This window comes from Trachypithecus francoisi, unplaced genomic scaffold, assembly GCF_009764315.1.
Source record: "Trachypithecus francoisi isolate TF-2019V2 unplaced genomic scaffold, Tfra_2.0 Contig01579, whole genome shotgun sequence".
Classification (NCBI taxonomy): domain Eukaryota; kingdom Metazoa; phylum Chordata; class Mammalia; order Primates; family Cercopithecidae; genus Trachypithecus; species Trachypithecus francoisi.
Window position 1 is genome coordinate 29,659,480 of NW_022681442.1, and position 25,802 is coordinate 29,685,281.

At 43.4% G+C, this 25,802-nt stretch overlaps 1 protein-coding gene across 3 annotated transcripts in view; it reads left to right on the top strand.

Moving 5' to 3' along the window:
• The window catches only part of ARMH3 (armadillo like helical domain containing 3), a 230,573-nt gene that overhangs the window by 60,747 nt on the left and 144,024 nt on the right, over positions 1 to 25,802 (top strand). The window contains exons 15-19 of one of the 3 annotated variants that reach the window (XM_033184890.1): positions 524 to 625; positions 7,192 to 7,250; positions 8,950 to 9,015; positions 10,817 to 10,886; positions 12,882 to 12,942. In XM_033184890.1, the coding sequence (XP_033040781.1) occupies positions 524 to 625; positions 7,192 to 7,250; positions 8,950 to 9,015; positions 10,817 to 10,886; positions 12,882 to 12,942 (358 nt within the window). The remainder of the gene's footprint in view (positions 1 to 523; positions 626 to 7,191; positions 7,251 to 8,949; positions 9,016 to 10,816; positions 10,887 to 12,881; positions 12,943 to 25,802) is intronic. The other 2 variants (XM_033184899.1, XM_033184909.1) reach the window with 2 other exon arrangements.

Sequence of the window (25,802 nt, forward strand, 5' to 3'; positions counted from 1 at the left end):
GGTGAAACCCCGTCTCTACTAAAAAAAATACAAAAACTAGCCGGGCGACGTGGCAGGCGCCTGTAGTCCCAGCTACTCGGGAGGCTGAGGCAGGAGAATGGTGTGAACCCGGGAGGCGGAGCTTGCAGTGAGCTGAGATCCGGCCACTGCACTCCAGCCTGGGCGGCAGAGTGAGACTCCGTCTCAAAAAAAAAAAAAAAAAAGAATGGCCTTAAACTCTTTGGGAGTACTTGGGGCAGGAAGTAACATACCCTTCCCAGGATGTTGGGAGAAAAAGCACTGTTCTTGGAGACTGGCCCTAGGTAGGAGAGCAGGTCACTGGCCTTAATTTGGGGAATAGGAAGGGGGCTCTACAGGGTTAGGAAGAGTAGATAAAAGTTTTATGATGAGCACTTGGTCCTCCCTCTGTTGTGGAAAAAGCTTATTTAGTGATTTTTTTGCCTGCTGGCAAATTGGCTATGTGGGTAGAAGTGTTAGATGGAATAGGTTGCAGGCTAAGTGCATTTTATCTGTTCTATTCCAGTTATAAGTTCTGTGGAACTCCCACTGGATGCAGATGTACAGACCAGTAATCTACTGATAACCTTTTTAAAGTATAGCTCAATTGTCATGCAGGACACCAAAGGTAAGCCATAGTTATTTTGGGGGCTCAGGAAGTAGAAGGTGTGGCAGGCAGCTAGCATCAAACAGCAACATTAATATTTTGAATCTTTGACAAGATGAACCCTTGGGGCCTTGTGTACTTGGTCTTCATTGATGGAAAACAGTGATGTCTCACTGCTAGATGGCAATTAGGTGGTGTTGGGAAAACCTGAAGCTGGAGGGGAGTACTCAAAAATAGAACAGGAAAAAAATTGGTCTCTATGAAAACTAGCAAATCTTCTTAGCAGATTGTGGTAAGGAGATGCAGACTCTTATGTGTGGGAAGTGGAGGGATTAACACGCTTCAGGGAATTCCCTTTTGAGGACAGGAACTGAAAGCATCAGCTCGTGGTGAGAATTAGAGGACTGTCGTATACAGTACAGTAGGAAGAGGTGAGATTCAGAGGGACTGTGTTCTTAAACACTTAAAATAGAAGTGTCAGTACCCATCCTAGAAATGCAAGAGTGGAAGTGGGAGAGGATTGAGTGTTGGAAAAGTTTGAGGTTTTGTTGTGTGATGTCCTGTTTTTCCTCTGTTTATGATTTTGCTATGACCTTTTACTTGGTGGTAGAGTAGTGGAGTGGTTGTCCTAGGAAGGGATTGGGAGAACACTCAGCAAATTCTGTCCAGTAAATATCTTAGTTTTGTTTTCCCCCTACTTAGCATTTTTATTTATACAGATATGTGTGAGTGTTCACAATTTTTGTGTGTTTGTTTTTATTGTGTAAAGTATATATAACAAAATTTACCATCTTAACCATATTTAAATGTACTATTTAGTTGCATTACCTACTTCCATATTTTTATACAACCATCATCACTGGCTGAATGCGGTGGCTCATACCTGTAATCCCAGCCCTTTGGGAGGCCGAGGCAGGAGAATCACTTGAGGCCAGGGATTCACAACCAGCCTGGCCAACATGGCAAAACCTTGTCTGTACTAAAAATACAAAAATTAGCCGGGTGTGGTGGCATGTGCCTATAATCCTAGCTACTCGGGAGGCTGAGACAGGAGAATCACTTGAACCTGGGAGGTGGAAGTTGTATAGAGTTGAGATCATGCCACTGCACTCCAGCTTGCATGACAGAGCAAGACTTCATCTCCAAAAAAAAAAAAAAAAGGCTGGGCGTGGTGGCTCACGCCTGTAATCCCAGCACTTTGGGAGGCCAAGGTGGGCGGAGATTGAGACAGTGGTGAAACGCCATCTCTACTAAAAAAAAAAAAAAAAAAGCAAAAAAATTATCCGGCGCAGTGGTGGCCACCTGTAGTCCCAGCTACTCGGGAGGCTGAGGCAGGAGAATGGCGTGAACCCCGGAGGCGGAGCTTGCACTGAGCCGAGATCGCACCACTGCACTCCAGCCTGGGCGACAGAGAGAGACTCCTTCTCTAAAAAAAAAAAAAAAAAAAAAAACCGCCATCATCCATCTCTAGAACTTTTTCTTTTTCTTTTTTTTGAAGGCAGGGTCTCAGTCTGTTACCCAGGCTGGAGTGCAGTGGTGTGATTTCAGCTCACTGCAGCCTCGACTTCCTGGGCTCAGGCAATTCTTCCACCTCAACCTCCTGAGTAGCTGGGACTACAGGTGTGCACCACCATACCTGGATAGTTTTTTTGTGTGTGTGTATTTTTTGTAGATATGGGGTTTTGTCATGTTGCCAGGCTGGTCTTGAACTGGGCTCAAGTCATCTGCCTACGTTGGCCTCCCAAAGTACTGGGATTACAGATGTGAGCCACTGCACCTGGCCTCAGAACTTCTTCATCTTATGAAATGGAAACTCTGTACCCATTAAACACTAACACCCCATTTTCCCCTTGCCCCAAGGCCTGGCAGCCACCATTCTGCTTTCTGCCTCTATAAATTTGACTACTCTAGGAACCTGATATAAGTGGAATATATCCCAGTTTTAGGATTGCCTGGAAGTAAGCCTTTGATTTCGTGGTGACACCAAGCTAGCATTTTTTTCCCCATTTTTTGTAATGAAAAAATTCTAGTATACAGAAGTTGAAAATAATTATGAAGTGATGTACCTATATACTCATTAACATTTTGCCATACTTGGTTTGCACTTAAATTTCTTTCTGTGTGTCGTTGTTGTTATTTTGTCTGAATCATTTTATTTTATTTTTTTTGAGACAGAGTCTTGCTCTGTTTGCTAGGCTAGAGGGGAATTGCAGCCAAGGCTCACTGCAACCTCTGCCTCCTAAGTTTAAGCCATTCTCCTGCCTCAGCCTCTGGAGTAGCTGGGACTACAGGCACGTGGCATCACACCTGGCTAATTTTTGTATTTTTGGTGGAGACAGGGTTTCACCATGTTGACCAGGCTGGTCTCAAACCCCTGACCTTGTGATCCGCCCACCTCGGCCTCCCAAAGTACTGGGATTACAGGCATGAACCACCACGCCTGGCCTGGCTGAATTATTTTAAATGAAGTTGCAGACATCATAACTCTGCTTTACACATAAGTCCTTTAACTTATATTAAGGACATTTTCCTAGATATCCAGAATACCATTATTATATCTGAGAAAGTCAAGAAGAATTCCCTAATATCATGTAATATTTAGTCCCTGTTTCCATATCCCCATTTGTCCCCAAAATGCTTGCTTTTTTGGGGCACAAAGCTAGCATTTTAATGAATATTTTTATTAGCATTTCTTTTGGTACCTACAGGTTGATCCAGTGGGCTTCTCCTATTTAAAAGGATTTTTTTGGCCAGGCACTGTGGCTCACGCCTGTAATCCCAGCACTTTGGGAGGCCTAGGCTGGAGGATTACCTGAGGTCAGGACTTTGAGACCAGCCTGGCCAACATGGTGAAACCCTGTCTCTACTAAAAATACAAAAATCAACCAAGCATGGTGGTGGGTGCCTGTAATCTCCGCTGCTTGGGAGACTGAGGCATGAGAATCGCTTGAATGCGGGAGGCGGAGGTTGCAGTGAGCCAAAATCACGCCACTACACTGTAGCCTGGGCGACAAGGACAAAACGCTGTCTCCAAAAAATAGAAAAAAAAGAATTTTTTCCTAATTACAAAAATAATTGAAATATTCTTACTAAAAATTAAAACATTCTAGCAATAGTTAACTTAGAAAGTGAAAGTTCTTTGCAATTTAAACTCTCCAGAGTTAATCACTCTTAACAATTTGGCATAGATTCTTCCTTTTTAAGACTTCTTTATAATAATCTTTAAATCCTTTTTAGGAACTAACTGTTCAGTAGTTTCTATTTGGATTCTTAAATTATGGTCTGCAGATGAACTTCAGATTCCCAAATAACCAAAAAACCAGTTCCACTTTAGAAGCAAAATTGCTGAAATACTATGGTTTTGCCACTTTACTTTCTGTGAGGAGAGATTAATGCCTTGTAGGTGGTTTAAGATTCCCTTAGGCATTAAGTATACTCTAGAAGGCTCTTATTTGCCAAATGAGGTAGGTAGGTTTCTGGTTGGAGAGTTTTCAGGAGTTTCAGAATGGAGCTGAAAGGCAAGAACTGCATGGTAGGAAAAGACCAGGATTCAGAGGCTTTTAGAGTGAGAAAGAAACATTGGTAGACAGAGGTAGGAGAGATCAATGATAAGTATGGAAAATGAAGAATTGCCAGAGCAGAAAGGAGCCTGGGTGGGCAGAGTCTAAGATATGTTACACTCAGACATGTTGTATTAGCTCTTGGCGATTTCTGCCTTGCAAACTTAGACTTTTTTCTTCCTTTATGTCTTGCGAATGTTCTCTTTCAAGAGAGAGAGCTGTATTAGGGATGAGATAGATGTAAGTAGTCCATGTCACTAACTCCTAACATAAAGCAATCCATTGGGAGCTGCAGAGATAGCTGACAACCTCTGAGACTTGGCAAGTGAGATCTGGCAAGCAAGGATAACAAGACTTGTATGTCACTTTCTTGAAGCCATTGCTTCTTTATGGAAATGGTAACCTCTTCCTTTCTCAGAAGTATTGCAGCAACCACAGAATAGAGAAACTGCATGGATGTGACCTAGAAAATGAACTTTTAGCTTTGCCTGATGTAACACAGTGAACTGAGGCCCTTGGAACTCATTTTTAGCTTTAGTGATTATATAAGCCTCTTTGTCCTGGTCACTTGCCATCCATAAAATGGAAGGCAAAATTAAAGGCTGATTAATTGCACAATGAGTGGTCTTTGCCAACAGGCAGCCTAAATATGGCAAAGGGCAAGGTTAGGAATGAAGAGTTAATTTCAAAAATGACTCCTGTGTGGCTTTATTGGTCCAGCTCTCTTCCTGCCTCAGCCCCTGACCTGCTGCTTGCCTTGGCTAGCTCATTATGTTTTTAGCAGCAATAGAAGCAACTTTTTCTTGGCTCTGCTTCCACCCCCCCCACCAGGATATTATCTTTTTCTTTTTCATTATATATTTATCATTTAAACTCCAAAAGATACTTTTAATAGATATGTATAAGGTATAAAGTTTATAATAACTATAATAAATAGCGTAACTTCTGAAGTATAATAATAAAATGAACATATGTGAACCTAATACCCAACTTAAATGAAACAACATTAATGCTGTTGAAGCTACCTGTGCGTCCCCTCCCTAATCATTTCTCTCTTCTCCATTCTCCACAATTTTGTATTTATCATTCCCTTGGTTTTGTTTGTTGGTTTGTTTGTTTGTTTGTTTTTTGAGACAGAGTCTCACTCTGTCGCCCAGGCTGGAGTGCGGTGGCACGATCTTCTCGGCTCACTGCAACCTCTGCTGCCCAGATTCAAGCAATTCTCCTGCCTCAGCCTCCTGAGTAGCTGGGATTACAGGTGCACGCCAACCACGTCTGGCTGACTTTTGTATTTTTAGTAGAGACAGGGTTTCACTGTGTTGGCCAAGCTTGTCTCCAACTCCTGACCTCAGGTTATCCTCCCACTTCAGCCTCCTAAAGTGCTAGGATTACAGGTGTGAGCCACCAAGCCTGGCCCCTATTGCTGTGGGTTTCCCCCGGTTTTAAAGCCTTTATTCCTTGGAATTTTTCTGACTTTGGTGGTGTCACCTTAAAGAAGCTTCTGCTCAACCTCTACAAGAGATACTAGGCAAAAAGCTGTAAAAACCATGTATATCTGTGCATAGACTTAAAGTTGATTCACCAAAGTCTTAACAGTTATAACATTTGGGTGGTATGATTAAATTTGGTTTTTATTGTTTTGTGTGTGTATGCTTTTTTTGAGTTTAAAAGACTGTCTATAATGAAATATGCCTTAGTTTTGTATTCATAAACACTTTAATTTAAAAATTAAAAAAAAATTTTAAGTGGAGCGATAGCTGCAGGCTTTTCTGTGGGAGTTGCTTCTCAGTTTTTGGGAGGATAGTGCAATAGAAACTCTGTGGCTAAAGGTAGGTAGAAGAGTTGTGAATCTAGTTTTCCAGAGGCAAGGGCATTGCTCTTTGGCTATATCGGGGCTTTGATGAAGCTATAGGAAATGTCAGGTAGGGATTATCATCATTACTCTTTTTGCAATGCCTATCTCTGAGGAGAGGTGAGTATATTTGTGGACTGTAATCGCCATTATGCCATCTAATTGTCAGGTTTTAATTGATAGATCCCATTTTTGAGAAAGAAGCAGGTCAATGTCAGGGTAAATAGTAATAGCTAACTTCTACAGCACTGTAATCCATTAAGAGGTCTTCTCTCTAGAGTGGACTTCAGTCTGGGTCCTGTTGAAGCTAATTTGAAAATCATGAACCATTTGTCTATTTTGGCTATACTGGCATGATCCTTTTCTTACCTCCTTTTCACTCCTTCATCCACAGAGTTTCTGGAAAGTAAAGTAAGCTTGATGGGTTCTTGTACTTGGCGGTAATGGATTAGCTCTTTTTTGTCCTTTTGTGTGTGGGCTTAGAGCCCTGCTATTGAGTTTGCCTTCTTCTTTTTTAATAACTAGAATGTGAGTTGTGAGACCAGGGACCTTTGTCTGTTTTGTTCAGTGCTGTATCTCTAGTGCCTTGCACAGTGCCTGCTACATAGTAGGTGCTAAGTAAATATTTGTTGAATGAGTAACTTTGACAGGAAGAAAAATGATCAAGAGTTCACAGCTTTCCAGGGCATAAGTATACAATTGCAAGGAGAAGCGTGGGCTGGACCTCAGTCTCCAGTTAATTTCTTTTTTATTTCATTGTCAGTTTGCTATGAGCAGTCATGAAATCTTTCTAGATTTTGTGGTAGGTGGTGCTTAGAGCTGGCAGATGAGAAAGGAAATGGACCTGACTATTCAAGTTCTATCAGCAAAGGGCTGATGTGAGAGTGATGGCCACGATTTGAGCCATGACAATAGGAACCTTATGAGTTAGATGGCTCTCAGGGAGGTAGTTAGCCGTTTAATAGACTACCAGGATATTAAAAAAAAAAAATCTTCTGGGGGAATTCTTTTGTCTAGAAGGGAAACAAGAATTACTATAGTAGTACCTTGATTTTAATTTATGGATTTTGTGGGAAGAGAAAGTGTGAGTGTTTCCTTTTATGATCTACATCCTTGTTCTATATTGAAACATGGTCTGGATGATTTACAGAGAAGAGTTTCTTTTTTCTTTACAGATGAACACAGGCTTCACAGTGGCAAACTCTGTCTGATTATCCTTACATGTATTGCTGAGGTAGGTCTCACCAGCCTTCTGCTATTAGGCAGCCTTTTACAAAGTGCTATCTTTCCCTGCCTCCCCTCACCCCATTCCTGTCTCATGATGTTTAGGGTCCTAAAGTTTAGGAGAGAAAATCTTCCCTCTTTGTGTTATCTGTCTTCTCCCACTACAGTGTAGTCTTTGATGAAGCCACAGATAGACAGGGTCTTGTCTGCTTCTGTGCTGTTTAGCACTGTGTTTTTAAACTGTGGAGCAGTTTGTTTGTTTGTTTGTTTTGAGACGGAATATCGCTCTGTTGCCCAGGCTGGAGTGCAGTGGCATGATCTTGGCTTACTGCAACCTCCGCCCCCAGGTTCAAGCGATCCTCCTGCCTCGGCCCCCCTAGTAGCAGGGATTACAGGCACACGCCACCTTGCCCAGCTAATTTTTTTAATTTTAGTAGAGACGGGGTTTTGCCATGTTGGCCAGGCTGGTCTCAAACTCCTGACCTCAGGTGATCCACCCACCTCGGCCTCCCAAAGTGCTGGGATTACAGGGGTGAGCCACCATGCCAGGCAGTGGAGCAGTTTAAAGAATAAAAATAAAAAAGGAGCTCAGGTTTCCTGTGATGGGGTGAAGGGGTGGAGAGTAAAGCCAGAGAGGGGAATTGGAAACTCAGTAATTGCAGTTTGCCTAAGAGCAAGAGCTGAAGGGAAAAAAGAAGAGGTGCTTTGGCTTTTTAAGAAGCCTCTTTTGGTTGGACTAATTGGGTTCAAACTCACCATGTATCTTGGTGACACATAGTCATGGCAGAACTTGAGTTTCGAGCTAAATTTATAGCTTCAACCTGTCCCTTTACTCTTCCCCACTCTGCTCTTTTCTCTCTTAAGAAAAATGGTGAAGGTAGTCCACATGAAGTAGAGATCTCTCTCAGTCTTTCTGTCTTCATGTTCTCTGTGGAAAGATGACCTCCTTTTCACAAGATTAGGGGTGGCTGGTTATAGAAGAGCTGCTTAGTAGCAGTGGGCCTGGTATAATTGCTTTTCAAAAATTTTTCTAAGAAAATCTTTAAAGGAGTTGTTTTTCACAAATTGTAACGGTTCCTTGTAATTGGAGTCTGGAGTCTTGTCAGATCTTCAGAAAAGGTGTTGGGAAAGGGCCAAGGGATGTTTATTACTAATCTATGGTAAGAGGTTTTTGATTTTCCATTAGTCTTCAGGAAAGCCCGGAATAGACAGAATCTTGTCTGCTTCCATGCTGCCTGCGAAGCAGTTTGCTTCTGTTGGGCTGAGCCCATTCCCAGCAGAGCACAGATTTTTCTTCTTGCTCCTAAACCCTCGTGTGGAGCCTACACATGAATCCTGCAGCCCCTATGAAAACCTTTAAGCTATCACAAACAGAACCAGCTCCTTGGGCAGATGGGACGGAAGAGGGAATAGGAAAACAGATTCCTCTCATTCCTCTCAGCATCTGCCTTAAGTCCCTGTGTCTCAATTTTTATTGTTTTTGCTTGGAAATTTTTGACCAGTTAGAGATACACTGGAAATTATACTAAAGAAAAATCTCATGGCTTAAGTAGGGTTTGACATAAGCCTCTAGGCTCATCCTATTAGCTGTCCACCTGATCCTTGGAAGTAGTTCTTAAAGTCCAAGGATTTGTACGAAGTGTGATAGATTACAAGCAGTTTCTTAAATATAGCTCTCACTTCTTACTTTTTCTCTATATTTTTATTAGGATCAATATGCCAATGCATTTTTGCATGATGACAACATGAATTTTCGAGTAAACTTACATAGAATGGTAGGTGTTTCTTTTGCTTCTTGTTTTTTCTTAGAGGAAATTTTTTGTATGTCGGCAGAGTTGGGATGAAATTGATCCTACTAGAACAAATGTGGGTGTAAAGTTGTGCCAAAGGGCTTTGCATGACGGCTGTTCAACAGACCCATGCTTGTTGGGATTTTTGTGTGTCGTGGAGCTGTTTCTTATTCGAGAGTTTTGGAAAATTCACAAGCGTGGCAATGATGCTGGATTTCTTTTTTTTTTTTTTGTCTTTTTTATTTTTTTGAGACGGAGTCTCTCTCTCTATCCCAGGCTGGAGTGCAGTGGTGTGATCTCTGCTCACTGCAACCTCTGCCTCTTGGGCTCAAGCAGTTCTTCTGCCTCCACCTCCCGAGTAGCTGGGATTACAGGTGCCCACCACCACGCTCGGCTAATTTTTGTATTTTCCTTACAGAAGGGTTTCACCATGTTGGCCAGGCTGGTCTTCAGCTCCTGACCTCAGATGATCTGCCCGCCTTGGCCTCCCAAAGTGCTGAGATTACAGGCATGAGCCACCGCGCCTGGCCTGATACTGGATTTCGATAACATAGGTTTTAGCAAGGAAATCGTTCTAAGCCTTTTGTTTTCAAAATGTAGTATAATTTTTGATCGGTTAAGACTAGCTGCTGCTCTGATTTGTTCATCTGAGAAGTGGGTAAATAGAATATGGAGGATCAGGGAATTTCCTAAAACTTGGAGGTATGTTAAAAAAAATATCACATTGAGGGCTGGGCCTGGTGGCTCACGCCTGTAATCCCAACACTTTGGGAGGCCAAGGCAGGTGGATCATGAGGTCAGGAGATCGAGACCATTCTGGCTAACAGGGTGAAACTCCGTCTCTACTAAAAATGCAAGAAATTAGCCGGGTGTGGTGGTGGGCGCCTGTAGTCCTGGCTACTCAAGAGGCTGAATCAGGAGAATGGTGTGAACCTGGGAGGCGGAGCTTGCAGTGAGCTGAGATCGTGCCACTGCACTCCAGCAAAAAAAAAAAAAAAAAAAAAAAAAAAATTACATTGAGGTTTAGATTTAAAACTTACTTTTTTTTTTTTTTTTTTGCCACTTCTATTGTTGCTGCTTCTATAGATGGCACCATCACTTGTTCTTCTTTTTTTTTTTTTTATTTATTGTCAAAAATACCAGTGTACCTTTTTGTCGTTAGTAATGCCACTTATATAACTAAAAGCAGCCGGGCGCGGTGGCTCAAGCCTGTAATCCCAGCACTTTGGGAGGCCGAGACGGGTAGATCACGAGGTCAGGAGATCGAGACCATCCTGGCGAACATGGTGAAACCCCGTCTCTACTAAAAAATACAAAAAACTAGCCGGGCGAGGTGGCGGGCTCCTGTAGTCCCAGCTACTTGGGAGGCTGAGGCAGGAGAATGGTGTGAACCCGGGAGGCGGAGCTTGCAGTGAGCTGAGATCCGGCCACTGCACTCCAGCCTGGGCGACAGAGCGAGACTCCGTCTCAAAAAAATAAAAAATAAAAAATAAAAAAATAACTAAAAGCAAAGTAAAACCAACAGTTTTCCCATTGTAGTATTCTCTAGTGCCCTTTGAGGCTGTGAATTGTAAATTTGTAGCAGGCGTGCACTGATAACTGAGAAGCATTCACAAGTCCTCCCTTCCCCGCCTCACCCCCTGCTACCCCATTCCACTCCCACCATGCGAAAAAGGGAAAGAAAAGAAGTATCCCTGCAGTAGTGATTTTATTTGCACAAGGAACATGATGATGGACCATTGGATGTCAGTGCCTAATTTCCTTTCTTCATTTTGTGTGTGTGAAGCCTATGAGACACAGGAAGAAGGCAGCAGACAAGAATCTTCCCTGCCGTCCTTTAGTATGTGCAGTACTGGGTGAGTGAGTATCATCAACATTGACATTGTTCTGTGATAGCAATAGGCTTTCATGATGAAGCTGAAGAGTAGAACCTGGTTAATGTGCTTCTTCTGCAAAGAAATTATTAGTTATGTTTTTTCCCTGGCCTAAAAACCCATGTTTATTGTTGTGTTTGGTAAAGCAACCCCAGTTATAGAGTGGTCAATAAAAGGGTCCTGTCGTTCAAAGAAAAAAGTCATTCCAGGGAGACAAATGGCTATGTCTAAACTTAATACATGATTTACATTTGTTAAATATCTTACTCTTGATCAAAATTTCAGACTGGGCGCAGTGGCTCACACCTGTAATCCCAGCACTTTGAGAGGCTAAAGTGGACAGATCACTTGAGGTCAGGAGTTTGAGAACAGCCTGGCCAACATGGTGAAGACCCGTCTGTACTGAAAATATAAAAATTAGCTAGGTGTGGTGGCAGGCACCTGTAATCCCAGCTACTCAGGAGGCTGAGTCAGAAGAATCACTTGAACCAGGGAGGCAGAGATTGCAGTGAGCCGAGATCGCAGCATTGCACTCCAACCGGGGCAAGACTGCATCTCAAAAAAAAAAAAAAAGATTTCAAATTCTTCCCATCCTTTCTTGGTTCGAATTGATGTGCCAGCTGTCCAGGAGGCTTGACGTTCATGGTTCACATATACAAAACTTTCCCTGAGTAAATTAAACTGAGATGAGGCTGACTGAGTTGACAGATAGGGGGCTGTATCTTGAGTAATTTTGTCTGTCTAGAATTCTGCATTTTCCTCAGGGAATTAGCTGAATTCTTTTTTTTTTTTTTTTTGAGACAGAGTCTCGCTCTGTCACCCAGGCTGGAGTGCAGTGACCAGATCCCAGCTCACTGCAAGCTCCGCCTCCCGGATTCACGCCATTCTCCTGCCTCAGCCTCCCGAGTAGCTGGGACTACAGGCGCCCGCCACCACGCCAGGCTAATTTTTGTATGTTTTTTAGTAGAGACGGGGTTTCACCGTGTTAGCCAGGATGGTCTTGATCTCCTGACCTTGTGATCCGCCCGTCTCGGCCTCCCAAAGTGCTGGGATTACAGACTTGAGCCACCGCACCCGGCCTAAATTAGCTGAATTCTTTTTTTTTTTTTTGAGACGGAGTCTGGCTCTGTCGCCCAGGCTGGAGTGCAGTGGCCGGATCTCAGCTCACTGCAAGCTCCGCCTCCCGGGTTCCCGCCATTCTCCTGCCTCAGCCTCCTGCGTAGCTGGGACTACAGGCGCCCGCCACCTCGCCCGGCTAGTTTTTTGTATTTTTTAGTAGAGACGGGGTTTCACCGTGTTCGCCAGGATGGTCTCGATCTCCTGACCTCGTGATCCGCCCGTCTCGTCCTCCCAAAGTGCTGGGATTACAGGCTTGAGCCACCGCACCCGGCATTAGCTGAATTCTTAATCCCATTTCACTTGGATATTGAGCCCCAGTTTCTAAATCTACTTAATTTTAGAAACAGTAATTAAGGCTATATAATAAGCCTCTATTGACCCAAAGCTCCACAGCCTATTTAAGTCAATATCTGTCTAACTGAGCATGATGGTAAGATGAGATTGACTGACATAGCTTTAGAGCTGAGCCTCTGGTTACACAAATGTGATCCATAATTTCTTCTCTGCTTGCCTCATTGTCTAGTCTAAGAATATGATTTCCCTTTGGCTGTCTGCATTAATGCCGTGGGATGAAATATCTATATAATGAAATTTTCCATTTATCTGAATTTATTGGCAGGTCAGGGTATCCTTCTGGAGGTCAGCAGGTGAAATAATTTCTTATTACTTTACAAGTGGCAGATGGTGAACAGTGTTACACAAAGTATGTTATATAAAATAAGTGTATATGAATAAAGGTGTGGTTAGTGGATGCCATTCAGTGTGAGTGCAACGTGTACTCAAGCTTTTTTTTCCAACTCAAAGGCAAGGAATGAATTCCATTGTAATTGATCCAGTTTTTCTCTATTCCCCTTTCAGACCTGATGGTAGAGTTTATTGTAACACACATGATGAAGGAATTTCCTATGGATCTCTATATGTAAGTACCATGGTTCATTTAATGTGTACAAATCTATTTTAAATAATTGAATGTTAGAAAATTCATGGTCTATTGGCCAGGCGCGGTGGCTCACGTCTGTAATCCCAGCACTTTGGGAGGCTGAGGCGGGCGGATCATGAGGTCAGATCAAGACCATGGTGAAACCCTGTCTCTATTAAAAATACAAAAAATTAGCCGGGCGCAGTGGTGGGTGCCTGTAGTCCCAGCTACTCGGGAGGCTGAGGCAGGAGAATGGCGTGAACCCGGGAGGTGGAGCTTGCAGTGAGCTGAGATTGCACTACTGCGCTCCAGCCTGGGTGACAGAGCGAGACTCTGTCTCAAAAAAAAAAAAAAAAAAAAGAAAATTAATGATCTGTGTATACTTCAAGAATTTGCATGTGGAGAAGTGTTAGGGAACATTTTCTGACCTGGATCTGTACATCTTTTCAGAAGAGTTAATAAGCACAAACCACAATTTGGATTCTGCACACATCTGCATGATCACTTCTAGGCACACTGCATGAAGAGGGAGCCGATACATGAATATAGTGATTGTAAGGGACTGTTGTAATCAAAGATATAGTACCAGCAGACCACTTAGTTGTCTCTGGGCTTTAGCATTAAAGTACTAAGTACTGATTAGTTAGAAGGTAGGACGAATTTAGAGAGAGAGCACTTCTGATCCATTCTTAGCCTACATTGTCCTGACAGCCTAGCCAGAGCCCTGTTAGCTGGGCAGATTATGTCTCCAGTGGCCTGGCCGGGAGATTTCTGCCTCCTGAGGAGATCTGATTGACCATCACAGTTTTTTGTTTTTGTTTTTTATTTATTTTTTATTTTTGAGACAGAGTCTCACTCTGTTGCCTAGGCTGGAGTGCAGTGGCATGATCTCGGCTCACTTCAACCTCTGCTTCCTGGGTTCAAGCGATTCTTCTGCCTCAGCCTCCCGAGTAGCTGGGATTACAGGTGCACACCACCATGCCGAGCTAATTTTTGTATTTTTACGAGACATGGGGTTTCACCATCTTGGCCAGGCTGATCTCTAACTCCTGACCTCAGGTGATCTGCCCACTTCAGCCTCCCAGTGTGCTGGAACTACAGACATGAGCTACTGCACGTGGCCGACCATCACAATTCTTTATAATGAACACAACTAGAGGCAACTCAGAATCATTATACTGTCTTTTTAGTTTGTGACAGGGCCTCACTGTGTTGCCCATGCTGGTCTTCAACTCCTAGGCTCAAGCAGTCCTCCCATCTCAGCCTCCCAAAGTGGCTGGGACTACAGGTGTGTGCCATTACACCTAGCCATCATCATATTTTAATAAAGTTTAAACCTTAAGGTTTTCTTTTTTTTTTTTTTTTTTTGGAGACAGAGTCTCGCTTTGTCGCCCAGGATGGAGCACAGTGGCCGGATCTCAGCTCACTGCAAGCTCCGCCTCCCGGGCTTACGCCATTCTCCTGCCTCAGCCTCCCGAGTAGCTGGGACTACAGGCGCCCGCCACCTCGCCCGGCTAGTTTTTTGTATTTTTCTTTTAGTAGAGACGGGGTTTCACTGCGTTAGCCAGGATGGTCTCGATCTCCTGACCTCGTGATCCGCCCGTCTCGGCCTCCCAAAGTGCTGGGATTACAGGCTTGAGCCACCGCGCCCGGCCAAGGTTTTCTTTCTCCTTTGCCACTTCTACATTCTTCTTCTAACACCCAAGAACAGCTGTGCCACATTAATGTGATCTCAAATATGTATATTATCTTTAGTCCTTATAAAATATCTGAATTGAGTGTGACATCAGAATTGCTACCTCCATTTTTTGGCTAAGAGAGCAATTTGGTGAACAGCAAACTGAGTAAACCCCATTCCAGTGCCAGGTCTGGGATCTAGAGGGGTATAAAGGATTTCAATCTAAATAGAGTAGACCTCTGGCTTTTTTTTTTTTTTTTGAGACGGATTCTTGCTCTGTTGCCCAGGCTGGATTGCAGCTGGCATGATCTCAGCTCACTGCAACCTCTGCCTCCCAGATTCAAGTGATTCTCCTGCCTCAGCTTCCCGAGTAGCTGGGACTACAGTCACGCCCCACCATGTTGGTTAATTTTTGTATTTTTTAGTAGAGACAGGGTTTCACCATGTTGGCCAGGCTGGTCTAGAACTCCTGACCTTAGATGATCTGCCTGCCTTGGCTTCCCAAAGTGCTGGGATTACCCACCGCACCCAACCTTCCAGCTTCTTAGATTGCTTATAAACTATATAGTCTTGCTTTCGTAGGTCTGAAATAATGATATAAATTTTACTTTTAGGTAAGTAGGTTACAGTTTGCGTTTTTCCATACCTTTTGGGTGTTTAGAAGTATGTCTGATCCTTTATTTCAATTCAAAGACCATAAACAGCTGCTTTTTATAACACTTAACAGATGAGTGTTCAGCTTATTTTAGATGGGGTCCCTGAACTTCATTATCTTGGGGTCCAGATTTGTTTTTGCTATAGACTTATTTCTGGCTTGATTATTTTATATCCTAGTTTTAGGATGTGCTATTTACTTTGTAACACGTATTACTGTAGTTTCAATTTTTTCATTTTATAAGAAAGGAAACTGAGGCTCAGGAGATTAATTACTTTGCCAGGGTTGTTCTGTTAGTAAGCATCATAGCCTGGATTTGAACCCAAATTTTACTATAAATTCTGAACTGTTACCTTCCCAGTTGTATTAGTTATCTATTGCTGTGTAACAAACTACCCCAGATATAGTGGTTTAAAACAAACGTTTATCACCTCACAGTTTCTGTGGTTCAGGAATCCAGGAGAAACTTAGCTGGATAGTTTTGGCATAGGACCTCTCAAAAGGATGCTTTTTAAGGAATAAAGGTAATATGCATACTTGGGAATCACATTAACATGCCACAGCTGTTCTTGAGTGTTAAAGAGAAGCATGCAGAAGTGGCAAATAATTAAAAAAATCCTTAAGGCTTAAACTTTATTTTTTTTTTATTATTTATTTATTTATTTTTGAGACGGAGTCTTGCTCTGCTGCCCAGGCTGGAGTGCAGTGGCTGGATCTCAGCTCACTGCAAGCTCCGCCTCCCAGGTTTATGCCATTCTCCTGCCTCAGCCTCCCGAGTAGCTGGGACTACAGGCGCCCGCCTTGTCGCCCGGCTAGTTTTTTTTTTTTTGCATTTTTTAGTAGAGACGGGGTTTCACCGTATTAGCCAGGATGGTCTCGATCTCCTGACCTTGTGATCCGCCCGTCTTGGCCTCCCAAAGTGCTGGGATTACAGGCTTGAGCCACCGCGCCCGGCCAGGCTTAAACTTTATTAAAATAAGATGGTGGCTAGGTTAGTTGGGGCAGCAAGCATCTGAGGTTCTACTGGGGCTCAAAAATCTGCTTTCAGGCTCACCTAATGGTTGTTGGTAAGCCTCAGTTCTTCACCACATGGGTATCTCCGTAGGGTTGATAGGCTTGGCGGCTGTCTTTCCCCAAAGCAGTTAATCTAAGAGAGAAAGAGAAGGCGAGTGAGAGCCCAGGATGGAAGCCATAGTATCATTTATAACCTAATCTCAAGTAACGTATCATTTCTAATGGTCACACGGACCAACCCTGATACAGTGTGGAAAGGGACTATATGATTGTGTGAATACCAGGTTGGGGTCCATCTTGCAGACTGGTAGCACAGTTGCACGGCTAGTAAGCTGCATAACTAAGGTTAAAATTCATGTCCCTGTGACCTCAGAGGCTGTTCTCGTAATCATGTCTGTGATAAGTGACAGAGGAAAGATTTGTATAGAGTGACTATGCTGACTGGAGCATTAGAGAAGATATCAGAAGGTTACATTTGACCTTAGCCATGAAGAAACACTAGGAATTTTCTGTGTGGAGGAGTCAGGGAAGGACATACCAGGTAGGGGACCAGCATGTTTAGGTGCTTGGAGGCTTGAAAATGTGTGTTTGGAGAATAGAGCATAATTCCAGGTGGTTAGAGTGTAGAGTGCATGGAGGGAGGATAAGAGAGTAGAAAAAAAACTTGCCCAAGATTAAGTGGATGATGAGAAACAGTTGAAGGCGGGGCTGATATGATAAGATTATATGTTCACTACTGTAAAGTTACAGGTGTATTATCTGTTCACCCAAACTCCTACATTTCTAGCCAATGAACCTGGTCTACCCAAATGTTCTAACTCCCTCCTCGCCCTAGTTCGTAACTTCACTCTCTAAAGAGTTTTTGTCTTGCCTTGCTTTCTTAGGTGCTTTTTCCACCTGCTCCTTAATTTACTGCCCTGGGGTTAGGGAAGATGGAGAAGATCATGAGGCATCAGGTTGACAGAGGCTGGGCAGAAGGTCCCACCCTCAGGCTGAATTTACTTTCTTCTTTGCTACCATGGGCATGTTTCCAGATCTTCCTTCCCCTGCTTCTAGCTCCCTTTCCAGTTTTTAGAATTTGGAGCATCAAGTCCTTATCAGGTGAATTTCCTGCTTCCAGCTGGGCAGCAGGCCAGGTTGCTGCTCTCACTTCTCATTATGTACCCCTTTTCGGCAGTATACAGCAGAATGAGAAATTGAAAGCAAAATGAATTTCTTCCTTTTCAGATAAGTTTATAATCATCCTAGTGAAATATGAAGAAATACGGAGTTTGGAAAGACTTGATACTCAAAGCCAGAATCTGGGTCAGAAGTGAAACAATTTCACATCTGTGTGTGAATGCTGTAGGTAATGAGGGGGAAGGTGCTTATACTGGGGGAGAAAAAAAAAAAAAAGAAAAGTCTTGCCTGGAGCAGTAAGAGGTAGCAAAGCCAAACCAATTACTTTCACCTTCTAGCTCTACTCCTTGATCCTTGCTGCCACTCTCACTGCCACCACAGGATTGGGGAGTGAGGGGATATAGTCTCTGGGAGAGTAAATTTTCCTTTAAGTTACTCTTACATGGAAAATTTGGACTCTTCTTAAGTCAGATATTTCCAAACCTGTAGGTAGGCATCAGAAGAAAGGTACAGACTTCAGTGGGTCCTACAAGAAGATTTCAGGAGAAAGTGGAACCCATTTTGTGTTGAAATAGGAAATAGGAAATTGCTACATGCATGAAAGAATCCGCATAAGAAGCAGTTAATTTAATCATTCTGCCAGCACATACGTGTGTGTGTATTTTATTTTATTTATTTATTTATTTTTGTTTTTGAGACGGAGTCTCCTTCTGTGGCCCAGGCTGGAGTGCAGTGGCCAGATCTCAGCTCACTGCAAGCTCCGCCTCCCGGGTTTACGCCATTCTCCTGCCTCAGCCTCCGGAGTAGCTGGGATTACAGGCGCCCGCCACCTCGCCGGGCTAGTTTTTTGTATTTTTTTAGTAGAGACGGGGTTTCACTGTGTTAGCCAGGATGGTCTCGATCTCCTGACCTCGTGATCCGCCCGTCTCGGCCTCCCAAAGTGCTGGGATTATAGGCTTGAGCCACTGCGCCCGGCCTATTTTTTTTTTTTTTTTTTTTGAGACAGAGTCTCTGTGTCGCCCAGGCTGGAGTGCAGTGGCGCGATCTTGGCTCACTGCAACCTCCGCCTCCCGGGTTCAAGTGATTCCCATGCCTCAGCTTCCCGAGTAGGTGGGATTACAGGTGCCTACCACCACACTCGGCTAATTGTTTGTGCTTTTAGTAGAGAGGGTTTCACCATGTTGGCCAGGATGGTCTTGAACTCCTGACCTCCAGTGATCCATCCGCCTCGGCCTCCCAAAGTGCTGGGATTACAGGCATGAGCCACCGCGCCCGGTCATTGTGTGTAATTTTTTTTTTTTTTTTTGAGACAGGAGTCCCACTCCCTGTCACCCAAGCTGAAGGGCAGTGGTGCGATCTTGGCTCATGGAAAGCTCCACCTCCCGGGTTCACTCCATTCTGAGTAGCTGGGACTACAGGCGCCCGCCACCACCCTCGGCTAATTTTTTGTATTTTTAGTAGAGACGGGGTTTCACCGTGTTAGCCAAGATGGTCTTGATCTCCTGACCTCGTGATCCGCCTGCCTCGGCCTCCCAAAGTGCTGGGATTACAGGCGTGAGCCACCGCGCCCAGCCGTGTATAATTGTTTTTTAGAGGCAGGGTCTTGCTTTGTCATCCAGGATGTCATGCAGTGGCACAATTATGGCTCACTGTAACTTGGAACTCCTGGGCACAAGCAATCCTTCCACCTCAGTCTCCTGAGTAACTAGGACTACAGGCTTGCACCACCATGCCTGGCTATTTTTATATTTTTTGTAGAGATGAGAGTCTCACTGTGTTGCCTAGGCTAGTCTTGAACTCCTGGCCTCAAGTGATCCTCCTGCCTTAGCCTCCCACTGGGATTTACAAGCATGAGCCACTATGCCTGGCCTCCAGTATATATATACACACACACACACACGCACACACATGTACATATATTTACATATGCACATATGTATATATACGTATATATGTGTGTGTATGTATATGTGTATATATGTATGTATATACAGGTATATATGTATATGTATATACATACCTATATATATGTATATGTGTGTATATATATATTTTTAGACGGAGTCTCGCTCTGTCACCCAGACTGGAATGCAGTGGCACGATTTCAGCTCACTGCAACCTCTGCCTCCCAGGTTCAATTTATTCTCTGCCTCAGACTCCCAAGTAGCTTGGATTATAGGCAAGCACCACCACACCTGGCTAATTTTTGTATTTTTAGTAGAGATGGGGTTTCACCATCTTGGCCAGGCTGGTCTTGAACTCCTTACCTCATGATCCACCTGCCACATCCTCCCAAAGTGCTAGGATTACAGGCGTGAGCCACTGTGCCCGGCCTCCAGTATATATATATATATATATATTTTTTAAGGCCATAGCAGTGGTTAAAATTTTCATTCTGCTTGATAAATAGTATAAATTATTGAGACCACAAGGCTAATGATGTCACCTGTTGGTTACTGTGGAGACAGGAATAGAGCCTAAGGGCAGTGCTGGAGCAGATGTGGATAGGTGGCCGCAGGGGTTGGGGATGTAGGTAGCATCTCACTGCTGCTCTGGAGTGGCTCAGTGTTGGTGGAATGGCGTTATCAAAGGGGACCAAATACAAGCTGTCCAGATCCAGGCCATACAAGAGGTGCTGGCATTCAGGAATGTACTGTGTGTGCATGGGTAGTCATGTATGGGCAGCATCTAGTCACATTTGCTGGCTGCAACGAAGCCTTTAGCACCAGGGACCTCATGACTCTCAATTTCACGGGAAAGTTGACAGAGAAGTTTGTAGATTGCTAAGGCAAATCATGCTCAAACAAGAGCATCATTAAGTGACAACTGTATCAAACAGGATCACATCACAATTTCTAAACAGCAAATGATTTGGAAACAGGATGATTTATATTGCAACTTATATCACTTGGTAAGCAATTTTGGTACAGGTTTATGAGGGTAAAAAAACATAGTGTTTTTTCTGTTTTCTCACTCAACAACAATAATCAACACAGAATACTTCTATGACCAAATGTGGGGAGGGTTTACTCCTCACACACTAAGCAAGCAATCATTTCTGTAGCAGATACCAGCCAGGTGTACTGTATTTCAATTCTGACACTATCTACCTGGAGGTAGTTTCAGATTCCATGGGTTTAGGGCTCAGTGCCTAAGACTACCCCCAGCTTTCAATGCTAATCAGAAGCCCAAGGTTATTTGGCCTGTGCTTCTGATGCACTGGCTATAAATTGGGGTTCCCACTACCTCCTTGTTGGGTTTGATTAATTTGCTAGAGTGGCTCACAGAACTCAGGGAAACACATTTACCAGTTCATTACAAAGGATATTTTAAAGAAACATATAAACAGTCAGATGAAGAGATACATAGGGTGAGGTCTGAAAGGGTCTGGAGCCCAGGAGCTTCTGACCCTGTGGAGTTGGGGTGTGCCAACCTCCCAGCACGTAGACAAATTCTTATTCGCCTTCCTGTAGGCCTCCATGGGTTTAGCTATCCAGAAGCTCTTCAAACCCTGTCCTTTTGGTTTCTTATGGAGATTTCATTATGGAGGCATATTTGATTAAACCATTGGCTGGCCATGGTTCATGCCTGTAATCCTAGCACTTTGGGAGGCTGAGGTAGATGGATCACTTGAGCCCAGCCTGAGCAACTTGGTGAGACCTTGTCTCTACAAAAATGAGTCAGGCGTGGTAGTGTGTGCCTGTAGTCCCAGCTAGTTGGGAGGCTGAGGAAGGACGATGGTGTGAGTTGTGGAGGTCAAGGCTGTGGTGAGCCGTGATTGCACCACTGCGTTCCACTCTAGGTGACAGAGCGAGACCTTGTCTCAAAAAATAAAATAAAGTAAAATAAAAACCATTGGCAATCAGCTTAACCTTCAGCCCCTCTTCTTTCCCTGGTAGTCAGGGCTAGGGCTGAAAGCCCAACTGGCTAATCAGGCCTTGGTCTCTCTGGTGACAAGCCCTCATTCTGAAGCTACCTAGGGGAGGCCAGCCATCAGTCACCTCAACATACAAAAAGACATCACTGTGGAGAGTCTAAGGATTTTAGGAGTTGTATGTCAGGAAACAGGGTTGAAGACAAAATATATATTTTACAACAGTCGTCCCCAACCTTTTTGGTACTAGGAACCAGTTTCATGGAAGACAATTTTTTCGCAGACCTGGGAGCAGTAATGGTTTCAGGATGATGCAAGTGCATAACATTTATTATGTATTTTATTTCTGTTATTACATTGTAATATATAATGAAATAATTTTGTAACTCACCATAATGTAGAATCAGTGGGAGCCTTGAGCTTGTTTTCCTGCGACTAGATGGTCCCATCTGGGGGTGATGGGAGAGAGTGACAGTTCATTAGGCATTAGATTCTCTTAAAGAGCCACAACCTAGATCCCTTGCATGTGCAGTTCACAGTAGGGTTTGTGCTCCTGTGGTAATCTAATGCTGCCACTAATCTGAGAGGAGGTAGAGTTCAGGTGATAATGCAAACCATGGGAAGCAGCTGTAAATACAGATGAAACTTCCCTTGCTCACCTGCCACTCACCTCCTGCTGTGCAGCTGGTTTCTAACCAGTACTTGTCGGCGGCCTGGGTGTTGGGGACCCGTTTTACGATATCACAAGGTCAGTTTATTAGAGAATAAAAGGGACTCACTTAAAATTTTTTCATGTATGTATTGGTTTATAGATTATTTTTCTGTACGGTTTGTAAAATACATATTTTTTTTCTTTTTTTGAGACAGAGTCTTACTCTGGCACCTAGGCTGCAGTGCAGTGGCACAATCTCAGCTCGCTGTAACCTCTGCCTCTCGGGTTCAAGCGATTCTCATGCCTCAGCCTCCCAAGTAGTTGGGATTACAAGCCTGCCCAACCACTCGCGGCCAATTTTTGTATTTTTTTTTTAGTAGAGATGGCATTTCACCATGTTGACTAGGCTGGTCTCAAACTCGTGGCCTCAGGTGATCCACCCACCTTGGCTTACCAAAGTGCTGGGATTACAGGCGTGAGCCACTGTGCCTGGCTTGTAAAATATTTTTAATATCACTGCTGAAGGTACCCCAATCTTTTTTTTTGAGATAGAGTCTCGCTGTGTCGCCCAGGCTGGAGTGCAGTGGCATGATCTCGGCTCACTGCAAGCTCCACCTCCTGCGTTCACACAATTCTCCTGCCTCAGCCTCCTGAGTAGCTGGGACTGCAGGCTCCCACCACCACGCCCAGCTAATTTTCTATGTTTTTTAGTAGAGACAAGGTTTCACCGTGTTAGCCAGGATGGTCTCGATCTTCTGACCTCGTGATCCGCCAACCTTGGCCTCCCAAAGTGCTGGGATTACAGGCATGACCCACAGTGCCCGGTTGGTACCCAAGTCTTTTAAGAGAGTACTGTTTAAATAGTTTTTACTAAATTCTGTCTGAGAGGCTCCTGTAAGACCACTTAGAGCTACAGGGAGTGAGAAGAACAGAGAGAGATGTGAATAATGGAGCAAGTAGAATAGGCTAATAAGATAGCAATGGAGGTTTATTATTCGGAGTACTCTGAAAATATCTGGAGAAGAGTAATTTTAGGACTTTAACTTATAAATTTAGTTCAATTCACTTGTATCCTTGGTATGCTGTTAGGCATTTTGTTTATTTTATTTATTTATTTTTAAGACGGGCTCTCATTATATTGACCAGGTTGGTCTTGAACTCTTAGCCTCAAGCAATCCTACCGCCTCAGCCTCCCAAAGTCCTAGGATTATAGGCGTGAGCCACCAAGCCCAGTCAGTTGTTAGGCATTTTAATTCCTCTACCTGGTGTCTCTGGCTCTCATTCTGCAGAGAGAGGTTAGTAGTGTGTTTTCTGCTTTCTTCTTTTCTCCTCTGCTAAGAGGCCCGAGCAATTAGGTACTCCTATTTTTTTTTCTTTTTCTTTTTTTTCATTATTTCTTCTTAAAAAAACAAAAAACAATTACATGTGCGGAATGTGCAGGTTTGTTACATAGGTGTATGTGTGCCATGGCCTATTGACCCATCCTCTGAGTTCCCTCCCCTCCCCCTCCAATCCCCCAACAGGCCCTGGTGTGTGTTGTTCCCCTCTCTGTGTCTGTGTGTTCTCAGTGTTCATCTCCCACTTATGAGTGAGAGCATGCAGTGTTTGGTTTTCTGTTCTTGTGTTAGTTTGCTGAGGATGATGGCATCCAGCTTCATCCATGTCGCTGCAAAGGACATGATCTCATTCCTTTTTCTGGCTGCATAGTATTTCAGGGTGTATATGTACCACATTTTCTTTATCCAGTCTATCATTGATGGGCATTTGGGTTGGTTCCATGTCTTAGCTATTGTGAATAGTGCTGCAATGAACATACATGTGCATGTGTCTTTATAGTGGTAGCTACCCCTATTTTAGCTTGATTCCATGAGCTGTCAGATTGATACCCATCAGATTAATGTGGTGTCTGCTAAAGTCAGTAGGGTCTTAGGATATTCTTTGTCTTGGGTTATAGCCATAGAACTTGAAAGAGTCTCAGACAGGGCATGGGGCCTCACACCTGTAATCCTAGCACTTTGGGAGGCTGAGGTGGGCGGATCACCTGAGGTCGGGAGTTTGAGACCAGCCTGGCCAAGATGGTAAAACCCCATCTCTACTAAAAATACAAAAATTACCCAGGCATGGTGGCAGGCATCCGTAATCCCAGCTACTTGGGAGGCTGAGGCATGACAATCGCTTAAACCCAGGAGGTAGAGGTTGCAGTGAGCCAAGATCATGCCACTGCACTCCAGCCTCTGTGACAGAGTGAGACTCCATCTCAAAAACAAAAATAAAACAAAACAAAACCCCCAAAAGACAAAAGGAGGAGCCACTTTCATTTACCTAAAACTAGCAGTTTACCTAGGTTCAGTTTTCTAGGAACTTTATGACTTAGTTGTAATAAGACTTAAGCACTGGCATTCAGTTGGTATACAGTCAAGATTTGTTGAATGAATGAATGAAAAGGGTAGGTCTGACAGTTTCTTCTGATGTGTGTGATGTGTGTGATGAGCCTGGAGTTCCAGAGGGGTACAGTCCAAGCCCTGGGCCTGTGGCTGACCAAACCCTCCCTTGACTAAAAAAGTCCTGATTTAAGTACTTTTAGGGCAGCGAGGATATGACAAAGTGAGACTTAGAATCTGGATTCAGTGAAGACATTGCATTTTAGGCCACTTAGAAACCTCCATACACTAGCGATTCTAAGGGCTGAGATCATAGTTAATTGAATGTTGAATTTGTGAATTTAAATTGAAAATAGGAAATACAAAAGCTAATCCTCTCAAATGAAGGGTATCAATTTATCCACCTAACACAGGCTCACTATTAAAGTGGACATTTAATGGCTTAATCAAGAATCCAAGCATACCTAGTTATAGAATATATGAAATGAACATTACCGTGAAAGCTGTAACTTGCATATCTTGACAAATATTTGTAAAAAGTAGGCCACAGAGTTTTTTAAAGCAGCTTTAAAGTATACAATTTAGTGTTTTTAGAATATATTCAAAGAATTGTGCAACTGTTACCACAAACTAATTTTAGACCATTTCAGTCGACCCCTGCGTAAAGAAATCCTGTACCCATTAGTAGTCACTCTTTGTATTTCTTCCTCTGCCCTCTCCCTCAGGCCTAGATAACTACTAATCTACTTTTTGTCTCTATGTATTTGCCTATTCTGGACATTTTATATAAATGAAATAATAGAATATGTGGATTTTTACTACTGACTTCTTTAATTTAGCATAATAATTTCCATGTTCATCCATGTTATAGCCGTTCCTTTTTATGGTTAATATTTCACTGTATAGAATACCACATCATTGTATTTATTCATTCATTAGTTGATAGACATTTGGGTTGTTTAGACTTTTTGGCTATTATGAATGTCACCATGACTGTTTGTATGCCAGTTTTTGTGTCGACATATATTTTGTTTTATTTTTACTTTTTTTAGAGACCGGGTCTTACTCTGTTACCTGTGCTGGGGTGCAGTGGTGTAATCATAGCTTCAAACTCTGGAGCTCAAGTGATCCTCCTGTTTCAGCCTTCTGAGTAGCTGGGACTATAGGTGCATGCCACTGCACCCAGCTAATTTATTTATTTTTATTTATTTTATTTATTTTATTTTATTTTGAGATGGAGTCTCGCTTTGTTGCCCAGGCTGGAGTTCAGTGGTGCAATCTTGGCTCACTGTAACTTCCGCCTCCCAGGTTCAAGCAATTCTCTGCCTCAGCCTCCCAAGTAGCTGGGATTACAGGCACCCGCCACCATGCCCAGCTAATTTTTTGTGTTTTTAGTAGAGATGAGGTTTCACCATCTTGGCTTGGCTGGTCTTAAATGTCTGACCTCGTGATCCACCCACCTTGGCCTCCCAAAGTACCGGGATTAC